At 38.4% G+C, this 22,331-nt stretch overlaps 1 protein-coding gene across 2 annotated transcripts in view; it reads right to left on the bottom strand.

Annotated features, from left to right (window-relative positions):
• The window catches only part of Coq2 (coenzyme Q2, polyprenyltransferase), a 35,502-nt gene extending 16,241 nt beyond the window's left edge, over nt 1-19,261 (bottom strand). For both annotated transcript variants that reach the window (XM_070013072.1, XM_070013073.1), the window contains exons 1-4: nt 19,008-19,261; nt 11,956-12,122; nt 3,180-3,301; nt 1,456-1,541 (exon numbers count right to left, since the gene is read on the bottom strand). In XM_070013072.1, the coding sequence (XP_069869173.1) occupies nt 1,456-1,541; nt 3,180-3,301; nt 11,956-12,122; nt 19,008-19,248 (616 nt within the window). In that variant the 5' untranslated portion in view covers nt 19,249-19,261. The remainder of the gene's footprint in view (nt 1-1,455; nt 1,542-3,179; nt 3,302-11,955; nt 12,123-19,007) is intronic.
• Between the last annotated feature and the right edge of the window lie 3,070 nt (nt 19,262-22,331).

Below are 22,331 nucleotides of genomic sequence, written 5' to 3'. Positions count from 1 at the left end.
TCTGGCTTTTTGCTGGTTAATTGGAGATAAGAGTCTCTTAGATTTATGTACCTAGGACAGCTTTAATTCTCAATCTCAGTCTCCTGAGTAGCTAGGATTACTTGTGTGAGCCATCAGTGCCTGGCTCTTTCGCCTTGTACATTGCCTATTTCTAATAAGAATACCCTTCTTCCACACCTACTGTATTCCTTAATACCACACTGTACTCAATGACCTGCTTATCTGCTGTCTCTTCTGGCTCTTTAAAATGAGACTGGGTTTTAGTCATCTTTAATTTTCAAGTACCTTCTGTAACTCATCAATAAATGTCTAAAGTAAAGGTGCCAGCCTTCAAAATACTGTTAAAGCGAGGAATTGCTTATGCTCCCTCTATTAAAGATTCCTAGGTTCATCCGTGAATGTACTTTTAAAACTTTATTTTAATAATGAAAAGTGCAGAGACAGAAAAGAAATAGGAACTTAGAAAAAGATAAATATATATATTCCATCAGAGCTTTCCCATTAAGTTAGGCTCAACAATTTTTTTAGAACATCTTTTGGGTCTTTTATTTACTGGAAAAATGATTCAAAGAACTAGGACTACTCTAGGAACAGAATATTCTAGATATAGGACACAAAAGTCTTGAACTTTTTTTGTTTTTGCAGTAGTTTGATTTACCCACCTACTTGCCCCTCTTAACCAACAAATAACATCAAAAAGCTGCATATGTTAAGATACTAGGTCAAAGATAAAGAATGACTTTTTGGGGGTCATTTTCAATTTATTAAGAGGAGGAAATGGTGGCTGTCACTAGATATTTGTTGAATTAATGTTACTGAAATGGGTAAGAATGACAGCACTGGAGTGCTGTGGAAACTCAAAGACTCATGTCTTCCAGACAAGTTGAAGAATGACTTTATAGATGAGGGACTAAACTATCACATACACTTTTAACTCTTGCTTTTCTCCTGCCCAAATTCTTTACAATACCTAGATCAACCATCTCTTCATGACATGTCTAGTGTTTTAAAAAGCATTTCAGGAAATAGTAATAATGATGACAATAATCAATAAATACATAAGATTTTTTTTTTGGGGTCCGGTCGTGGGGCCTGAACTCTGGGCCTGGGCGCTGTCCCTCAGCTCTTCAGCTCAAGGCTAGCGCTCTACCACTTGAGCCACAGCGCCACTTTTGGCTTTTTTCTTTTTTTGCTCATGTGGTGCTGAGGAATCGAACCCAGGGCCTCAGGCATGCAAGGCAAGCACTCTACCACTGAGCCACCTTCCCAGCCCACATAAGATTTCTTTACTAATAACAGTAACTAACTGCCCTCCTTAAAAATATGACAATTTATTCTTGGCTCAGGAAATTTCACGACTGACCTGAGACTGCATTTCTATCTATATACATATAATATATAGGAGGAATAGGGTTAGAGAGTATCAAAAGAAATACTTAGCTATTTGCAGCTTACCCAAGGCTAACTGAGGCCAGTATGTGATTCTTTTCATTAGTGGGTAAGTGATGACGAGAAGTAAGGATGCTGCTCCCAGAGCTATACTGAAAACAGAGAAACACTGCATCAACCTTACCATCACGTAGAAAATCACTATTTGAACATGAGTATGCTAACTGGAAGATATTTTCCTTTTAAGTAGTATTTTGTTATATAAAATTCTCTTCCTAGACTTTGACTTTTCCTATTGAAAAGAATGATTAGAAAAACGTTTTAAGTTAACTGACAAACGAAATAATAGCTAACATATACTGCACTTTCATATTAGGAAATATTTTTTGTTTTTTAAATAGGATCTCACTATGTAGCCCACATTAGTGTTGACATCACCAAGTAACCCAGGCTGTCCATGAACTCATGAGCTTCCTGCTCTACCTTCCAAGGACTAGCAGTATAGGCATAAGCCCCCATGTCTGACTTACCAGGTTCAATTGGGAATATTTTACATTGTCAACTTGTTCCAATGTAAATAATGATCCTAGAAGGGATCATTCTGTACATGAGGAAAAGGAAGCATAAAAAGAGTCTTTTGTGTATGCTTGGTCCTGGGGCTTGAAACAAGGGCCCTAACCTTTTCAACTCCAGGCTAGCACTCTACTACTTGGGCAATAGCTCCACTTCTGGCTTTTTGGTGGTTAATTAGAGATAAGAGTATCAAGGACTTTCCTGCCTGGGCTGGCTGTGAACCTCTATCCTCAGATCTCAGCCTTCTGAATAATTAGAATTATAATTGAGAATGCTAAGCAAACACTCTTACACTGAGCTACATCCCCAGTTCTCAAAGTAATCAGAGCACAGCCTATTATCCAAAATATATTAATACCTCTAAACTGTTTTTGAACCATATGGTATCTAATAAACTGTAAAATCCTAATAGAGAATTCATTAGTTCCTCCTTATATTTAGAAGGAGGTGTTACTTTTCACAGAAAGGAAAGTAACTATGTAAACATAAGATATTCTTAGGTACCTAAAACCAAATTCATCTAACTCCACTCCCTCCAAGAATAATCTTCCAAGGGGGTTTTCTTGTAATTGATGCTATCAAGGCAAGGCATGCATACAATAAAGCCTACTCTCTACAAAATCATGCCTATCTGCTGACACCCCCCCCTCCTTTTAAAAATTTTATTCCCTCTCTGAAACACTTTGTAAGCTGCCATCTAATGCACAAAAACATAACTGTGTGTCTGTCTACAAAATACTAGAGCAAGCCTCTCACTTTTTCCTTGTCATTTGGATTAGTGGTATGGTCCTAGAAAAGACAGTTCTGCTTCTGCAAAATGAGTATAGTCACTTCTACTTTCATATACTTCAGACAGAACTTTCAGTATATATAAAATCACAGAAAGACAGGGGGGTGTATGAAAGTACCTTGTGTCCTGTAGGGAATATACAATACAAATACTGAAGGTAATTCATAATAAATTAATGCTGATTTCTTAACTCCTTTTGCTGAAAGTATTCTTGAAGAAGATTTTACTATGTTAGTAAACATAAAAACAGTAATTCATTATCCATTGTAAAATCTTTTTTTATGTTTACTGACATAAAAATGCTCCCATAAACACTGGCTCAGCATAAATATTTCTACTTTATTCTATTTCTCTATTTTAAAGGAGCAATTTTTACATACAATTGTGAAGAACACATTGAATAAACCTGTAGTAATTCCAAAAATACCTGTAGTAATTCAGACACAGAAGAACACCCAGTGCCAAGCTCAGCTGTCCTCCAAGAAAAACAAAGGACTGGACAGTTGAAATGTCTCCAGCAGCTATCGGACGATTTGCTGTTCTTGTAACCTTCACACAGGAAAAGAATACCTTAGCCTCACATAATGACTAATCCGTTATTTAAACACTTAAGTTAAAGAGACTGGACCATGGTAGGCACTAAGGCACAAATGTGAACAGAGTAAAATCAACATTTGAAATACTTCCAAGAAAAAAAATCATATAAAGTGAAGTAAGCCAAGCCCAAAGAAACATAGGTCCCATGGTTTCCCTTATTTGCAGTATCTAGTATATGTATGAGTCAAGCAGAAAAGGTCAGATAAGGTGAAGTTAGGAAAATGAACCCTAAGATATGTATTTCAATGTTTTTTTTCTTTCATGCATTTGTTTCTAACGCATTTATAAGATTATTTCTTTGTTGCTTTGTATGTCCCTCCCCCACAGTATAACCCCTGCTTTCACTGTATTTGATGTCAGTATAATTTGTGGGGGAAGGGGAAAAACAAGTCATTTAAATAAGGATACAGGTGGACCCGTTGCAACAATGGGAAGTACAAGTTGTCATGTCGAAAACGAACTTTACAACTTTGGTGGTGGGGGGGGGAGGATTGGGTGGGGGTGTGGGGTGAGGCTGGGAAGGGATGGGAAAGGTAAACAAAGGAGGAGGCTACAATGCTTGATAAGAAATGTACTCACTATCTTGCCCATGTAATTGTAACCCCTCTGTACAGTATTTTCACAATAATAAAAAAGAAATACTTCCAAGAAATCAAATTGCATATTTAAAATAGTTTTAGAAAGAGCTAACTATTCCCACTACTCATTCCCTTTTGACTGCTCATTCCTACCTTAAAACAAAACAGACTCTAGGTTAGTTAGAAATAATTATGTTCAAGTAGGCTTACACCTGTAATCCTAGCTACTCAGGAGGCTGAGATCTGAGGATTGTAGTTTGAAGCTAGCTCAGGCAGGAAATCCTTGAGACTTTTTTTTTTTTTTAAATCTATAACAAAATTCCAAAAAGTGAGCTGTGGCTCAAGTGGTTGAATGCTAGCTGTGAGAAAAAAATGCTAAGGGACAGCACTCAGGCCCTGAGTTGAAGCCCTGGCAAAAAAATTTCCATGGAGAAACGAGGTATAATAACAGTGAGAATTCTTAGGAGAGAAAAAGATTTTGGATAAAGCAAATATCACATAAATGTTTTAGCATGGGAAGTGGAAGCATTAAACTAGAAAGCAGACCTGAAGAAAGAAGACAGATAGATCTGGGTTTTCAGTTGGAGGGCTTTTGTAAATTTACTTAAGAATGGATCTATGCTAACCAGGTAAATTCATGTAAGAATGTGGACAGAGCAAGTGATCTGTCTAGATCATATGCACTAGCTGCAGTTTTCCTTCATGAAAAGTGATTATCCTAAATTCAACCACAAATAAAGAACACAACCCATATTTTCAACATAGTTCAGGATTTGCAGCATTTGATCCAATTCCATCATTTCCTGGCTAGATACATTTTGGTAAATTATTGAACCTCTCCTAGTCTTAGGTTATTTTCCTGTTAGAGAAAAAACTGAGGAAAAAGGAATAAGAAGACCTATTTTATAGGGCAAATATACTGCCTGAGGCATAAAAAATATGCAGTAATTGTTATATATCACTAAGATAACATGTTTTTATATGATTGATATAAAAAGTTACAAATATAGCCTGTGGAACAAACCTAGCCTTCTGCCCATTTCTTAGTATAGCTGATGAGTTAAGAGTGGTTTTAAGACACTTTTTAAATGATATTTTCTTTGAAAAGAATAACATAAGAAAATAATATGAAATTCAACTTTTGGTGTCCATAAATAGGTTTATCAAGGAACAAGCCATGTTCATATTTTTCCCTACTGTCTATACCTGTTGTGACACTCGAAGAATTTATTAATTGTAACAAAGATGATATAGATTACAAAGCCTAAAATATCTGTCAGCTGATCATTTATAGAAAGTGTTTGTTGAGGGACTGGGAATGTGGCTTAGTGGTAGAGTGCTTGCCTAGCATGCATGAAGCCCTGGGTTCCATTCCTTAGAACCACATAAACAGAAGTGGCGCTGTGGCTCAAGTGATAGGGTGCTAGCCTTGAGCAAAAGAAAAGAAGCTCAGGGACAGTGCCCAGACCCCCTGAGTTCAAGTCCCAGGACTGGGAGAAAAAAGAGACAAAGGACAAGGGGGGAACCAATGCAACAGCGATATACACAAGACAATATGTTAGAAATGATCTGTACAACTTGGGGATGTGGGGAGGAAAAGTCGGAGAAAAATGAGGGAAGTAAAAACAAGTTTGACAAGAAATGTACTTATTACCTTACTTATGTAACTGTAACCCCTCTGAATGTCATCTTGACAATGGAAAAAAGTGAAAAAAAAAAAGGAAAAATACATACACACACAAAAAAAACTATGAGCAATGACTGATCCTACTGAGAGTAACAGTACTCGATTTTTACCTGACTTAGTTCCTGAAACTTCAAATTAGAAATAGAACTTACATTATATTTGTTTCCAGATAATACCATTATTCTAGTAGTTACAAATGAGAAATTTTCCTGAAACCTCAACTGCCACGCCAACTCCTGCGGAGTCTGCGTGAGAGATCGCGTTAGATAAAGAGCTTCAAGGAAGCATACCTGCAGGAAGGGGGTGTTGGTTTAAGGCTTTCCATACACTTGGCTACGCCTTTATAGTCTGTACGTTTATTCTTACTATATTTTTCTTGGCTGTACATGTTTCCTTTATTTTCGTTTTGGCTATTTTTCTATTGATCCGTGAACAGAGCATGTTGTTTTTTTCCAGTCCAATAGAGACAGCTTCTCTGAATAATAAAGACTAGGACCATAGATTAAATGTGGGCAATGCCCCAATCAATCTATCATCTGATGTGATGCTGTCTCCAGAAACTCCTACAACTTTACAGTTTTGTGGCTCACGCATAGTAAATACAGAAACTTAAAATTTCCAGATATGTTACAACAGGCATAATTAATGAATTAAACTAAGCTAGAAGGAGTTATCCCAAAAGCTCAGAGTTCTAGAAAAAGGGACCCCTGATAATAAAAGGAAAAGAAAGATTCCCCCAACAGTTAAGTTTAGTCCTGCTTATGTTATAGGGAATAAATGGTGGTTTCCCACAAAATATAAAGTTAGTGACATCACATTTCCTGAACCGACCGATGAACCATTGCCTTATACAAGAGCTTATAAAGATAAAAATAGATAAATTAATATAAAAGGAAAAAGGGTATTTTGGAACTCATTAGATTTTATGCAAAGATTAGATAGATCTAGACCATTATGGTATTTATGATCAAAACAACAATAAGAGAGTTTAAAATAACAATTAAAAAATTTATGTGAACAAATATTGGGATTAAAATTATAGAAAATGGAGAATGCCTGACTCAACCTGGAAGTGGTTTTTAGGATGGTTTCAAAGGGACTTGAAAATATACGGAAAAAATAAAAAGAGTACACTATAAGTACAGCCCTGTCTTAGGTTTGTTAATTATTAAACATAAAAAAGACTGAATAGATGATGCATTCTATTAAACTATATGCTAGACTTGTTTCGCACCACTTAGCTTAAACAGTTGGTAGGATAGTCATCAATTTTCATGTAATCCATCAATGCTTTGCTTTTCTTAAAAATTGATTACGTGCTTAAATAAACAAAGGATCTATGTCACAATCACACACTGTATAAAAATGTTAATTCTTCTCAATAAAGATACACTCAGGTGCAACTCTTTTGAGTCTGTGTCTGTTTGTCACTTCGCCAACTCCTTGCCCATCTATCCCGAGATCCCTGTCCCGTCAGTCCCAGTGCTCCGGCCGAGCTGGTCCGTCGCACTCAACCATTTACAAGTTTTTACAATTTCTACTGAAACCACAGCAGTCTTGGTAAGTGTCCACAGATGTTTTGAGGAAGCAAAGCCAGGCCAGTCTTACTAGATTACATTGCCTCGTCAGTACAGAATTATCTAGTAAATTGGAAAGCTGCAGATTAACAAGTACTCCAAGAAGAGTAAAAATGAAGTAACATGAGGATCAAAATATATCCTATGAAACCAGAGCAATCATAGTTTACGAGAGCACATCATTAATACCTGACTTCACATTATTTCAAAGTTCTTAATTTAAAAATAATCATTAGTATGTAGTTGTACAAAGGAGTTACAATTCCATAAGTCAGGTTATTTCAAAGTTTCTAACCTGTTTGTCATATAATCACCTGACTGGTAAATTATTAATACAACATTGACAAATGCACTTAACTTATGTGCCCTAATAGCAAATGACTATATTAACAATTGACTCAAATGCAGTGTGCTGCATAAAATCCTGGGATATAAACATGTCTTTCATAATAAATTTATTGCCTAACAAAATCAAGTAAGCATTATAACTAGGCTAAACCTAACTCATCCTTTAAAAGAAATAAGATATGAAAGAATTCAAATTAGCAACCCCCCTCAATAGGTAGGAGAGTATATTTTTGTAGCATAACAACACATAATCTGGACTGCTTTAGTCTGAGAAAAGTGGTATGAGGGTGGATCTAAATCCTAAATCCTCTCCCTTTTGGTTCTTTACAGAAAAGTCAAGCATGGGAAACGTATTTTATGTGCTGTTTGTAATTTGTGTATATTCTTTATCATTATCAATAGTCTAGTAAGATTTATTTCTTTAGTTTTAAGGGTTCTTTATTTTCTCCTAGTGTATAGTTTGTCTTTTAATCCTCTTAAGAGTCTTTCCAGCTCAAGTTTGTTTTGATGAAGTCTAATTTAGCAACATTTCTTTATGGGTTATGCTTTTAGTATTTCTCTCCTGCTGCTTGTGTTTGACATTTTTCTTTAGTTTTCAGACGTTTATGATATATCAAGATATATGATTTCTTTATCATGTTTGGAGGTTTTTTTCCTTCTTGAATGCTGGGTACCAGTGGCTCACACCTGTAATCCTACACTCAGAAGGCTAATTTTTTTTTTTGGGGGGGGGGGTCCGGTTGTGGGGCCGGAACTCTGGGCCTGGGCGCTGTCCCTCAGCTCTTCAGCTCAAGGCTAGCACTCTACCACTTGAGCTACAGTGCCACTTCCAGCTTTTTTTTTTCTGTTTATGTGGTGCTGAGGAATCGAACCCACGGCCTCTGCATGCAAGGCTAGTGCTCTACCACTGACCCACCTTCCCAACCCTCAGAAGGCTAAATTTTAAAGACTGGTTTGAAGCCAGCCCAGACAGGAAAGTCCATAAGACTCTTGGCTTCAACTGACTACCAACTGGAAGTGGTGCTGTGGCTCAAAGTGGTACAGCACTAGCCTTGAGTGAAAAAACCTCAGTGCTCAGGCTCTCAGTTCAGGCCTCACGACAAATAACAACAACAACAAACCAACAAACTTGTGATCCTGCTCCCCACATACCCTGAGTAGCTGGGATTAGAGGTGTGCACCACTACATCATGTATTTCTTTTTTTCTATCTCCACTTTACTGCTTCTTCCTCTGACCACTTCATTCTGCTGTTGAGCCTACCCAGTGAGTTTTTATTACACATTCTCTACTTTTCCATTCATGTTTTACTACTCACTGAAGCATACTTAAGATAGTTGCTTGTTTTTTTTTTTTTCATGGTACTAGTTTGAACTTAGGACTTCACATTTGCTTGGCTTGCTTTCTTGGCTGGTGTTCTACTATTTGAGCCAGGCCTCTAGCTCAGTTTTTGCCAGTTCTTTTGGAGATGGAGTACTACAGACTTTTCTGCCAGGCCTGGATTTTTAACAGCAATCATCTGGACCTCTGTCTCCTGAGTAGCTAGAATTATGGGCATGTGCCAGCAATGCTGAGTTGTGATTATTGGTTTTAAAATCTTTGTCAGATAACATCTCTGTCATCTTGACCATTCCTTTAGTGACTTTTCTAGTTCTTGGTATGATACATGACTTTTAATCAAAGCTTAGAAATTTTGGGTATGACAAGACTATGGATCTCATTTAAACCTGTTTTAGCTGGCTCCTGGCAGAGGAAGAGGCTGGGGATACTGCAGAATAATTACCAGGTGAAGTTATAATAGTCATTTGTTGGGGCTATCTTTTGGTTTGTACCCATTGAGGTTACCACAGTGCTGTTCTTTAGTTCTAAGACTAGCTCACACAAGGAAAAAATCTAGAAACTTCACCACCAAGTTGTTGGGGAACTTAAGTTCCTAGACAATTATCTTTTCTCTGGTCTTTGTAATATATACATACATATATATGTATATATATATATGTATATATATATATGAATTTTAATTGTACTTAGTGGAAAGAATAGGGAAAAATGTCTATTCTATCTTACAGCAGACAGAAGTCAAAATCTAAATAACTAGGAGATAATATAGTCTGAAGAACACAATAACATAATTCTGAAGTTACAATTTTGCATTTCATCTTCAAATCCCCCATAACCAAGGTCATGTAAGTCTTAGTTTTACTAGGTTCCTGAGAACAAACTGCTTTTTGAAAAAATATTCCCATTTGTCTACATGGATCATTTCCTTGCAATTAATACAAATTTATAGAAATATTTTTCATTTTCTAGCCTATATTGAGCTAGCAGTTTTTTTAAAAAAAGGAATTGATAAACTACTCTAAACATGTTCAAAAATTATTCTGAAATCTCCTTCACATGATATACAGAATGAAAAGCTGACCTTCAAATGAAGAAAGTGTACATTTGCTGGCACAAATAGAGGCATCCCCACTATGTTGGTATGGTATAGAGATGCTTTACTGTCTGGCTCAGGCCACTTTTTCGCTACATCCTACCCTCTAGCCACACATGCAGTTGCAGTTAGCTAACACAATATCTCAGTCACACCTCCGTACCTGCTGTTCCTCTGTCTAAAGTAACCTTCACTCCCTTAACCCTCTCTATCTGGCCAGTTTGCTTTGATGGAGTTCAAAGCTCATTCTCTCCCAAGCTTGAAAGTCCTCTCCCTTAGGTTCCCTGGTGTATACTATTCTCATGACACTGCCACTTTATTATAACACTAAAGCCTAGGATCAGGCATGTTCACTGTATTGTAATACTAATGCCTTTGATCAGGCATGCTCTTCATGTAACTCTAGAATCTTAGTTTTCCATACAGCAAGTACTCAAGAAATAAGCTATATTAATGTGACATTTTAATAAATAAACATTGTAAGTGTAAACCTTAAGGAAAATTCAGATTTTATGAAAGGTAACTAGGGGTGCTCACTTTTCTGATATGTTTATATATTTACTATGGATTTCTTTTCAACTAAAAGTTTACCTGATTATTTTCTCAGGCACTGAATGGTCATGTAATTAGGGCACAGCTGCTAGGATAAAATAACTGGGCCCTTCCCTTGAGAAAATATGGTCTGGTTGAAGAAGAAATAATTAAACAAAGGTACTAAAATATGCATAGCAAATAATCTAGAGGTATACAATGCCACAAATTAGCTGCAGTTTTCTCTGGAAGCTTGGGGAGGAGGGAAGACTTGCACTTTCTATCCTTTGCATTTCTGTGCAGTGCTTAAAATAAGCATCTATTACTTTTCTAAGGAGACAAACAATAATCACAGTAGTTCCTCTTTACCATGAAGGATACATTCTAAGAATCCCAATGGATGCCTGAAAGCACAGGGAGTACTGAGCTCCAAGTAAACTATCATTTTTCCTATACATATGTGGTAATATTTATTAATGTCTAATTTACATTAGGCCCAGTAAAAATTAACTAAAAGTCAATAATATAATTATCATAATTTTTTTAAATAAAAGAGGTTTCATATTCTCAGAAGGTTGCTTAAAATTTATATTGGTTTATTATTGTAACTTTCCATTTGGATTGTGGGTAATGAAAGTTTAAAAGAAACAGGCTCAAGGAGGGATTCCTATATAGCCAATACTAAAAAGTTTATTTAAATTAAGATTAATCAATTAAGAATTGATTTACATAGGAATAGTTGGGGCTCAAAAATACATCTCATAGGAAGGGATGGTATTATCTTTTGGACACTTAAATGGAGCTATAGCTCAAGTGGTATGGAGTGTTAGCCTTGAGCAAAAAAGCTCAGGGACAGCACCTGGGTCCTTAGTTCAAGCCCCAGGACTGGCACACATACACACACACAAAGGGTGAAAGCCAGATGTTCCTGGCTCTCACCTATAATCCTAGGTACTTAGGAGGCTGAAATACAAGAATTATGGTTCAAAGCTAGCCTGAGCCGAAAATTCCTCCAGAGTCTTATTTCCAATTAACTAGCAAAAACTAATAGAGCTTGAGATGTAGCTCAAGTGGTAGAGGCACCAGCTGTAAGCCAAAAAGCCGTGTGAGAACATGAGGCCCTAAGTTCAAGTCCCAGAAAAACTTTTTCACTAAAAACATTCAGTGAGAGTTAACTTTCACTCTAAGCTTTCACAACTCCTTTATCCTTAGCTCTCAATTTCTTAATTTACTTTGTAAAAATAAAGTACACACCTTGCCCTATGGCCCTTCTTGGATGGAGAAAGGAAGTAAACTGTGCTATACATCTGATACTAGCACCATATATTGCATTCTAGGTAAGATAATCAAAGGACCTGCTTGGTTGCTTTACGTGGCATTTGAAAGTAATGCCATCAAGTTACCCTGTAAAACTGAAAGGAGCTTTTCTGTTCCTTTCCAGGAGGAAACTACCTTTTTATCGTAGTCACGGTCCCACATGTCATTAATAGTACAGCCTGCTCCACGCATCAGGATAGCTCCAGTGCCAAAGAGGGATAACATGTACCAGTCTGGAAAACAACCTGGTTCAGCTGCCAAACCAATGCTCCAGGTACATGGCAAGTACAATAGCCAGGTCCCTAAACAAAAGTAAAAAGACAAAAAGGTACAAATTCAAGTCAGTTTTAAATAATCTTCATTGTTTAATTACATGCTCCCAAGAAAAACACTGTAAGTAAAAACAAACAAACAAACAAACAAAAAAACACCCAACAAAATTGGGAATATAAATTTGCAACTTGTGTTACATAGTTTTCCCTAACGTGCAAAGAAACCAGAAACAAAGAAAAGAACAGTAGTCCAATAAAAAAATGGACAAAAGACATAATAAAAGTTCATAGAAAAAGGCATACAAGTAAATGGCTCATACATACAAAGCAATATTCAGCTTTGAAAAACACTCATTAAAAGAACATTCTCATAAGAACATCTTTCACTCAGTAGACTGGCAAAACTCAAAGTCCCTGGGAAATTAGATAGTCTCATGTATTTTTAGATGAAGCTATAAAATAGCCTTCTGCTTATAGAAGACAACTTAAAAATTATGCTGCGTATGCATATACACATAACAAATATGTGCTATTTGAATGTTAGTATGTTCACACACTGACACATTTCAGAAAAGTCATATTGTAACTGATAATAGCTGCTTCTGAGAAGGGAATGTGGGAGAACACCCTACTCCAGCACTCTGAATTTTCTGTTGTATGTACATACTATACACTTAAGTTAGTAAAAACCTTTTCTGTTGTTAATATGCTTGAGATGGCTTTGAGAAAGAGTGAATGTCATAGTGAATAGTTTATAGCTATACAGAAATAAATTAGTTCTTAATTTGTGTGTGGGCTTTGATCCATACTTTCTAAGCAGCACTTACCATTTAAGCCTTGCCGCCTAGCCGTTTGTGCTTTAGTTATTTCTCAAATAGACTCTGCCCTGAGCCATAATTGTTCTATCTCATTTGCCCCACACAACTGGGATTGTAGATACTACTATGCCCTGTTTATTGCTAATAGGGTTTCATTAACTTTTCTCCTCTAGGCTGGCCTCGAATTTTGATCTTTCTGATATCTATCTGTTAAGTGTCTAGGATTATAAGCAGGAGGCACCATTCTCTGCCTAGTTCTTAATTCTTAACCCATAAACTATATCATGAAGCTAAAAGCAAATATAGATGAAAGATTTTACATCCTACCAAAAAGCAAGTGTTTCAAAGTTTATTGATGAAGAGTATTAGATAAGTTTTGTTTTACTTCCTTACTTAGGGATAGAGAAAAGGGATTTGCATATAAAGATCAAATTCTACATAAAAATGTTAAAATAGCTAACGTCTATAATCAAGTTTAAGCTTGATTTATGTACAAATATTTATGAAGTACATAATCTGTGCCAGTACTGTGCTAGGCACTGGAAATATAATGGCAACTGAGAGCTGGTTTTTGCTTTCTTTATAAGCTTTATAAGCAAGCTTTGCTTGCTTTATAAGCTTATAAATAAAAAGTAAGGAATAGTTAAGCAATAATAAAAGGTCAATCAAACAGGACAAAAACAAGGTGCTATAAAGACATAAGACCTAACCATGCCAAGTTATTTGGAAAGGAGATAAAGAAGAATGAGGGAGGGGCTGGGAAGGTGGCCCAGTGGTAGAGTGCTTGCCTTGCATGCATGAGGCCCTGGGTTCGATTACTCAGCACCACATAAGCAAAAAGCCGGAAGTGGTGCTGTGGCTCAAGTGGTAGAGCGCTAGCCTTGAGCTAAAGAGCTGAGGGACAGCACCCAGGCCCAGAGTTCAGGCCCCACAACCGGACCCAAAAAAAAAAAAAAAAAAAAAAAAAGAAGAATGAGGGAGTACTCTTTACCTGACTTTTATGTAGCTGTAATCCCTCTGTACATTACCTTTATGATAACAATAAAACAATTTTTTAAAAAGAGGAATTAGAGGCTTTTCCAATTAGAACTTAAATTCACACAGAAGAAAAGGTTAGAGAAGCCCCAAGAAAAATCCTTGAGAAATCACCAGTCCAGTACTTGAAATCAGCTATTCCTGAACAGATTCATCTTCAGTATGCCCACTTAAAACAAGACTAGCTAACATTTATTAAATGTTCATGAGATATCATGCAGTGTTCTAAATACTTATAATGTACAAACTTGTCTAATCCTCAACACTATCTTTAGGAAAAAAGTACTATGAAGATCTCCAACTCAGAGGTGAGAAAGAGATAATCGGAGAGGTTACATTAAATAATACTATTGACCATTTCCCTTATGGTGGAGTTACCAGTAGAGTTCCTCAGGGACAGAGTAGTATCTGATACTGTTCTGAGCTAGAGAGGAATGACACTTTAGGTATATAATTGCTTGGTGGAACTAGAAATAAAGGGTTGATAAAAAAGAAAAAAAAATTTTAGAGCAGGATATGTAACTACCTATAGCAAATTGTCCCAGGAGCAAAATGCTTTTGGCTATAAACATCTATATCTATCTATCTATCTATATATATATATCTCTATACACACACATATAAGTCAGGTAAAGAGTTCATTTCTTTTTGGACAATGTCACTCATGCCTTCCCTCATTCTCTCCCAGTTTTTCCCTCCTGTCCTCACTCAGAAGTTGTACAGTTGATTTTCAACATAGTGTCTAGTGAATACCACTGCTGCATTTGTTCACCCACCCTTTGTCCATTCATTTCTATCACAAGCCTATATTTTAAGTATTATGTACACTTACTGATATGAATTTGTAGGAAGATTTCTACAGAAAAGGGGAAAGTCACACAGACTTCCTAATTCTATGTCTGCCACTTATAAGCTGAGTGATACTAGACACTAAAGTATCTGAAGATGTAAATCTTGGTTTCATCTGTAAATGAAGGAAAAAGAACATCTGCCTCAAAGGGTTGTAATAAGATGACCATATTAACAATAATGGTTATAAGAATAACAGATAGAGACCAGCTACTATGGGCACAGGACCTTTACAGAACATGTTTGATTCTTACAACAAATCGCTAAGGCAGCAGCTATTCTCATCAGACCAACTTTATAAATACAACAGCTGAGCACAGAGGAATTTATCTGAGGACACATAGGTAACTGGTGGCCAAGGAGGAATTCCGACGGAAGTAACCTGGTGGTAGTCCATAACTTAAGTCCAAAGTTATCTTCGCCACTTCTGGCTTTTTTTCTTTTTGCTTATGTGGTGCTGAGGAATCGAACCCAAGGCCTCATGCATGCAAGGCAAGTGATCTACCACTGAGCCACCTTCCCAGCCCGTAAAGTTATCATTTTTTATACCCAAATCTCTATATACAGTTAGGTTCTACTTGTTGCCCCCTACTGATTTCCAGCAACACATTTTCTTTCTTCCTTTTTTTTTTGGGGGGGGGGAGTCTGGTCGTGGGGCCTGAACTCTGGGCCTGGGTGCTGTCCCTCAGCTCTTCAGCTCAAGGCTAGCACTCTACCAACTTGAGCCACAGCTCCACTTCTGGCTTTTTTTTCCTGCTTATGTGGTCCTGAGGAATCGAACCCAGGGCTTCATGCATACAAGGCAAGTGCTCTACCACTGAGCCACCTTCCCAGCCCCACATTTTCTTTCTTGTGGTATTTTCATTCCTCATGCTCTTTTATATGTTGCTACAGAATGAGACAAATACATAGCAGAAGCAAGTATTTACCATAAAAAGTAAAAACTATCTAGAGATGTAATAAAATGATCAAATTATGAAATATAATGAGCAGAAAACAGTGTTTGTGTAAACTGAGTCTAAGACTAATGGCAGAATTTCTTTAAGACAACATAATCACCAGACTAATGGCAGAATTTCTTTAAGACAACATAATCACCAGTAACTACAAAACTATACTCCCAGTTTAATGGATAGAGTGCCCCCTGGTGAAACTTCTTGAAATAGTATAGGTTGACTAACCCATTTCAAAGAAGTTATAACACCTTTTTAGGAATAGCAAAGCCTACTGTCAATCTATGAAATATAACTCAATGAAGTAAAATAATAAACATAAAATGGCATGAAAAGAATTTAAAGAAATATAAAGCCAGAAATTCCACAAATGTTCAAAACAAATTCACTTGTTAAACAAATTCTACATTTTCTGAAAAACTCTGCAATCATCTTTAGAGATAAATCACATAGACTTTATATAACCATAAGTGCAACTTTTCTAATCCTTACTTCTCAAGTAAAAATGACAATTTTTAAGTCCTTTTTGTATGTCAGACTGTTCAAATAATATGTTAATGAATCTTTATTATGACGAATAAAGTCAGTATTTAGTATCTGCATTTTACAGATTAAAGCAATGAAAAGGAAGGTTAAGTTATTTAGCCACAATCCCTCAAATGAGTGAAAACTCAAATCCAAAAGGTCTAGTTCCAGAACTTTGCTTATAATCCCTTTCATCCTGTTTCATGGCAAAATGCACAGACACCAAAAGAGACACCAGAGGTTTAACTATGCAAATGGAAAATGGTGGCAGCTGTTATCTTTTAGATGTCTGTAAGCTATCTGTGTGTTTCTGGATGCAGTAACCAAGAATAGAATTATAGCCAACTTTTAAATTTAGGCTTGTTGATCTGAATCTGACCCCAATATATAGGGGGTCAAACACAGCATCCCAATAATGGATATATATATATATATATATATATATATATATATATAAATGGATATATATATCACATTCAATAGGATTTTATACTTTAATTTCCAATTGTTATGATTTGCAGTGCTCTAATCCTAAATACACAGTGTATAAACTTAGAATGTATTAAAAACAAAGCCTTTCAGTGCCTGACAGCACACATTGGTAATCTGAGCATTTAGAAGGTAGAGCCAAGAAAATATACTTAACAGGTTTTACTTCCTTCTTTTGTAGCCCTCCACTTTCATTTCCTGGTCAAGCAAGTTTTGGAGTATCAGGTTATTCTGCCATCTGCAAGTAATAACGGTTTCAATTTCCTGACTGCCTGCTCTTCTACTAAATCCTATCATTTTGAAGTACAATTTCCTCATCACTTTTTCCTGTAATAAAGATCCACAATTTCACTTTTTCCTGCAGCCCTATCTGGCCCACTCATTTGATTTCATACTTTCAGTGGCCTCCAACTATCTCCCCACCCCAACCAGACAGGAGTATGTGTACTCCTTCCTAGCCCTAAGGTTGGGCAATGTGGCAGGGATTTAATTCATTTAGCACTACTCCTAGGCAGTGTTCTAGGTATCTGATGTATAAGTAGATTATATTGTGCTGCAGATGGCATTAAAATAAGCACTTAAGATCGGGCGCTGGTGGTTCACATCTGTACTGATTAAGGAGGCTGAGATTTGAGGATCTCGATTTGGAAAGTGAGACTTTTTTTTTTTTTGCTAGGAAGAGGGCTTTTTATATTAATATATATTTTTATTGCAGAGATGATACTGATAGAGGGGTTACAGTTACATGAGTAAGGTAATGAGTCCATTTCCTAATGAGCACTGTTACACCCTTCTTTGTTTTTCCTCTACCATCCCTTCGCTCCCCACCTCCCCACTTCCTCCCTTCCCACCCCAAGCTGTAAAGTTTGTTTTCAACATAGTGCCTTGTACATCTCATTGCTACAATGGGTCAACCTATATCCTTATTTCAGCATTTTGTTATTTCCCTTCCCCTCCCCAAATTAGAAAAATGTATATACAAGATGCAGGGCACGGGAATCAAATACAGTGAATAAAGGGGTTATACAATGGGGGTAGAACATACAAAAGAAACATGAAAAATCACATAGTATAAGTACATTAAAAACAACTGCAAGAAAAACCTCTTGTGTCCCTATCTTGGGGTTTATTTCGCTTAACATCATCTTATATGGTCATATGTATATAGCTTTTGAACTTTTCTGCATGTCTTAGACATATACTAGCTAATGCAAATAAGGGTAACCATGGGACCTATGTTTCTTTTGGGCCTGGCTTACTTCGCTTAATATAATTTTTTCCCAAGTCTTTCCATTTCCTAACATATGGGGTGGTGTCATTCTTTCTGATAGAGGCATAGAATGTGTGTGTGTGTGTGTACTCTGTGTGTGTGTGTGTGTGTGTGTGTATATATATATATACATACATATGTATATATATATATGTTGACCCATTCATCTGCTGAAAGGCTTCTGGGTTGGTTCCATAGCTTAGCCAAGGTAAGCAAGGCTGAGATAAACCCGGGAGACTCATCTCCAATTAACCATCAGAACACCAGAAGTGATGCTGGGCTCAAAGTGATAGGCCATTAGCATTAAACAAAAGAGCTTAGGGACAGTGCCCAGGTCCTGAGTTCAAGTCCCACGACCAACATAAATAAATAAATGCGTAGGAAATTAAAAGCGCATAATGTTAGTGGTGACAATTATGAAGGAAAACAAAATAAAGACCTAGAGGGATGTGTTCATTTAAATAGGAAGATCGGGGGAATCCTCCCTCAAGTGGCGATTGTGAGGTGTCAGGGTAGTCCAGCACAGTAATACCTGCTGCGATCAAATGTACTAAATCATTGTGCTAGGACTGAGGCGGGAAAAGAGCTCGGCACTGAAACGCTTGGTTCTTCTGGTCTGGCTGTGACCAGGAGAATGTTTCTTCAGCATTTTAATTGACTTCATTATGTTCCAACAACTACCACGAATATAGAAGTGCTTTATGACAGTAGTTCTGCAAGTGCTGGTCCAGGAGTAAACGTTGCTCTGCTTAGATTGACTGTTTTGAAGACTATGGAATGAGTAAATTCCGACCCGGCTCTGGGCAACACCCCTGACTCGCAGGGCGGGAAAGCCGGCAGGGTTCTTCAGGTTATCGCCTCGACAGGGGTTCAGGCCAGACCCGGCCTCCGGGCTCTCATTCCCAGTGCTCCCCGCAGACCACCTCCACGTCCCGGCGGCCCTGGCTGCGCATGCGCGCGGGCTCCCCGCACTCACCTATGGGCTTGTCCAGCCTCATGAGGCGCAGGTAGGGCTGCAGAGGACGCGGCGCCGAGCTTACCACGGCCGCGGCCGACAGGCTGAGAGGGCGCCCGCGAGCTTCCGGCGGGGCAGAAGCCGTCCGCTCCCCAACCTGGGGCGCTCCCGCTGCACGCGTCAGAACCGGGAAACAGCGGACACGGCCCCACGCTGAGGCCCGCAGGCCCAGCGATAGCCGGGCTCCCAGCAAGCCCAGCATGGCGCTCGCGCGGCGTGGCGCCGCTGGGTGACGTCATCCCGGCGACGCGTTCCCGGCGGGCATGCGCAGTGACGTCAGAGTGCAGCTGCGCTGGCTGGGAGGAAGGGACTGGTATCCTTGTGGTGCTTTCACCTTGTGGGATTTGTGTGTGGGCACCTTCCTAGTACTCGCCTTCTCCATATAATAGGGAGTGATGCTTTTATTCATGGGCAACAGTTGTACCAGGAAAAAAAAAAGAGGGGTGGGCTGGGAAGGTGGCTCAGTGGTAGAGCGCTTGCCTTGCATGCATGAGGCCCTGGGTTCGATTCCTCAGTACCACATAAGCAGAAAAAGCCGGAAGTGGCGCTGTGACTCAAGTGGTAGAGTGCTAGCCTTGAGCTGAAGGGCTGAGGGACAGCGCCCAGGCCCAGAGTTCAGACCTTACGACTGACAAAAACAAAACAAAAACCCTACCGAACCCTAAATATTAATTTAATTTAGTATTAACATCCAGGTGTTAAAAAGACAAGTGTCCAAATCCAAAAAAAGTAAACTAACATTGTTTATAGGGTTTAGGGACATTTGTTACACAAATGGAAACCTCAAATTGGACAGCCATCCAAAGTTCTTTAGTTGGAGAGGTAGCTAGGGAGAGTGACCCTAAAGAACCTGCCAGGTGCTTCCCATTTAACCTTCTCTGAGTGAGTCTAGGCAAGTCACTTGTCTGGATTTTAGTATTCCGGGTAGTTGGATTCCTCTTTAGGTCCATTTCCTTAAAACTTGTATATTGAACTCTTGAGATATCTCAATTACAACAGGTTGGCTGCCTAGGCTTTAAGTGGGATGAGGCAGAGGGCACTACTACTGCCTGCACTTTGGAAATTTCTCTAAGTCTTTTAGACTGGAGATGATTTAGGCCTTAAAAAAAAGTAATGGTAGCCAGGTGCTAGTGGCTCAACCCTGTAATCCTAGCTACTCAGGGGGTTGAGATCTAAGGATTGCTATTCGAAGCCAGCTTGGGCAGGACAATCCCTAAGACTCTTACCTCCAATTAACCACCAGAAAACCATAAGTGGTGCTGTGACTCAAGTGGTAGAGCACTCATCTTTAGCTGAAGAGCTGAGGGACAGCACCCAAGCCCAAAGTTCAACCCTCACGACTGATTAAAAAAAAAAAGTAATATTAATCATTTGTTGCAGCCTCAGCTTTCCTGATAAGATTCAAATGCCTCAACTTGACTTTTGAGGCCTTCTAAAGGTTGCCCCCTCCCTAATGCACATATTGACACCTGAGTATTTTTCCAGGTTACAGAGGTGCTTGCTATATATATCTCTTATATACTTACACACCTGCATACTCTTTTTCATAACCTGGAGTTTGCACCACTTCTCATTTAAAATTGATTAAAACTTTGATTAAAATTCAAGAAACATTGTGAATATGTTCCACTGGAGGAGGAGAGAAGATGATAAAGTAATTTCATTTCTTATAACAATTGAAGTAAAATGTACCCATCTATTAATAAATTCTCGTGGAGAATATTAAGGTCTACTTTTAGAATTAATAGTGATTACAGTTTTTATTTATTTATAAAAACAGAAATGCTCAATGCGGCTGAAAGCCCGGAAAAGGCTGATATGTGAAAGGAAACATCAACTTTTTTTCTGACTTTTGTTCCAATCCTACAGGCTTACTCAATACAGTATTTTTCCATATAGCTGGTAGTGGTCCCCAACGCCACTGTCAAGTTCAGTGATTCACTAAGAAGACTCATAGGATTCAGCATGTAGTTGTGCTCATGGCTGTGACTTATAGCCAAAAGATGCAAAGCAAAATCAGCAAAGGGAAATTAGGTCTAAGCTTCCAGGTGTCCTCTATAGTCACATCGGACAGAACTTAATTCCATCAGGCACTTGTGGCTCATACCATAACCTTAGTTACTCAAAGGTTAGGTCTGAGGCTAACAGTTTGATGCCAACCTAGGCAGACAAATCTGAGAGTCTCTTATCTCCAGTTAACTAGCTGAAAACTGTAATTGAACGTGTGAGTCATCTTAGCATTTTGCCCACCTCTGGTCCTCACCCTACTCACACCTGAGCTCTTCCCTGCACTAGAGCTCCTGTTAGGATAGCTGGCCACTCCTACTCTCTGCCCAGACCTACCTGCACAGGCAAAGTACCTGACCCACTAGCCCCAGAATCACCACCTGGATAGAGGCAGATGCCATATTGCTCCCTCTTCCGGGGGAGATATGGCAGCTCTGAAAAACCTCATGCTCTTTCTCCTGTGCCTGCCTGCCTCCACATGGCCCTCTAGTATGGCTGGGATGGATCCTAGCAGGTCAAATGGTAGAATAGCAACCTTGAACACAAAAGCCAAGGGAGAGTGAGAGGCCCTGCATTCAACCCCAAAACTAGCACATACACATAAAACCCCACGAATTCCATCAATATGAATTAGGAGTTGTGACAGTGTGTATGACATGCCACACCTACCAGAAGAGCAAATTAGAGACTCCATGTCCAGAGTTTTTATTGGAGTCTGGACTTGTAGGCATCATCTATCTTGTATGTTCCAAAATTCCAGTCTTCAAAAGGAAAGCAGGTAACCATGTTGTTTATAAGACAGCTGAGGCATAGTGATAGATTTTATTCTAGGAATGGTGAGAACCCTCTCAGAATTAAGTGTCTAACTGCCATTCAGGGTCCAGCCTTGCAAGTAGGTCTTTCTAAAGAGAACAGTCTCAGTCCCACTCTTTTCTGTACAATAATACTATACAAATACAATATTACTATAAGTCCTAAGGAAGGATTTATTTTAGCTCATAATTTCAGAGCTTTAATTCTACTGGTAGTTACTTCCTCAATCCTAAATTATGATTATGTCTTTATGATTTTCTCAAATGCTTTTTATACTATAAAAAGCTGGCAATTGGGCTGGGAAGGTGGCTCAGTGGTACAGCGCTTGCCTTGCATGCCTGAGGCCCTGGGTTCCATTCCTCAGCACCACATAAGCAAAAAAGAAAGAAAACCAGAAGTGGCACTGTGGCTCAAGTGGTAGAGCGTTAGCCTTGAGCTGAAGAGCTGAGGGACAGCGCCCAGGCA

Source organism: Dipodomys merriami, unplaced genomic scaffold (assembly GCF_024711535.1).
Source record: "Dipodomys merriami isolate MVZ:Mamm:240054 unplaced genomic scaffold, mDipMer1.0.p SCAF_9, whole genome shotgun sequence".
NCBI classification, from domain to species: domain Eukaryota; kingdom Metazoa; phylum Chordata; class Mammalia; order Rodentia; family Heteromyidae; genus Dipodomys; species Dipodomys merriami.
This window is presented reverse-complemented; position numbering and strand designations above follow the sequence as displayed.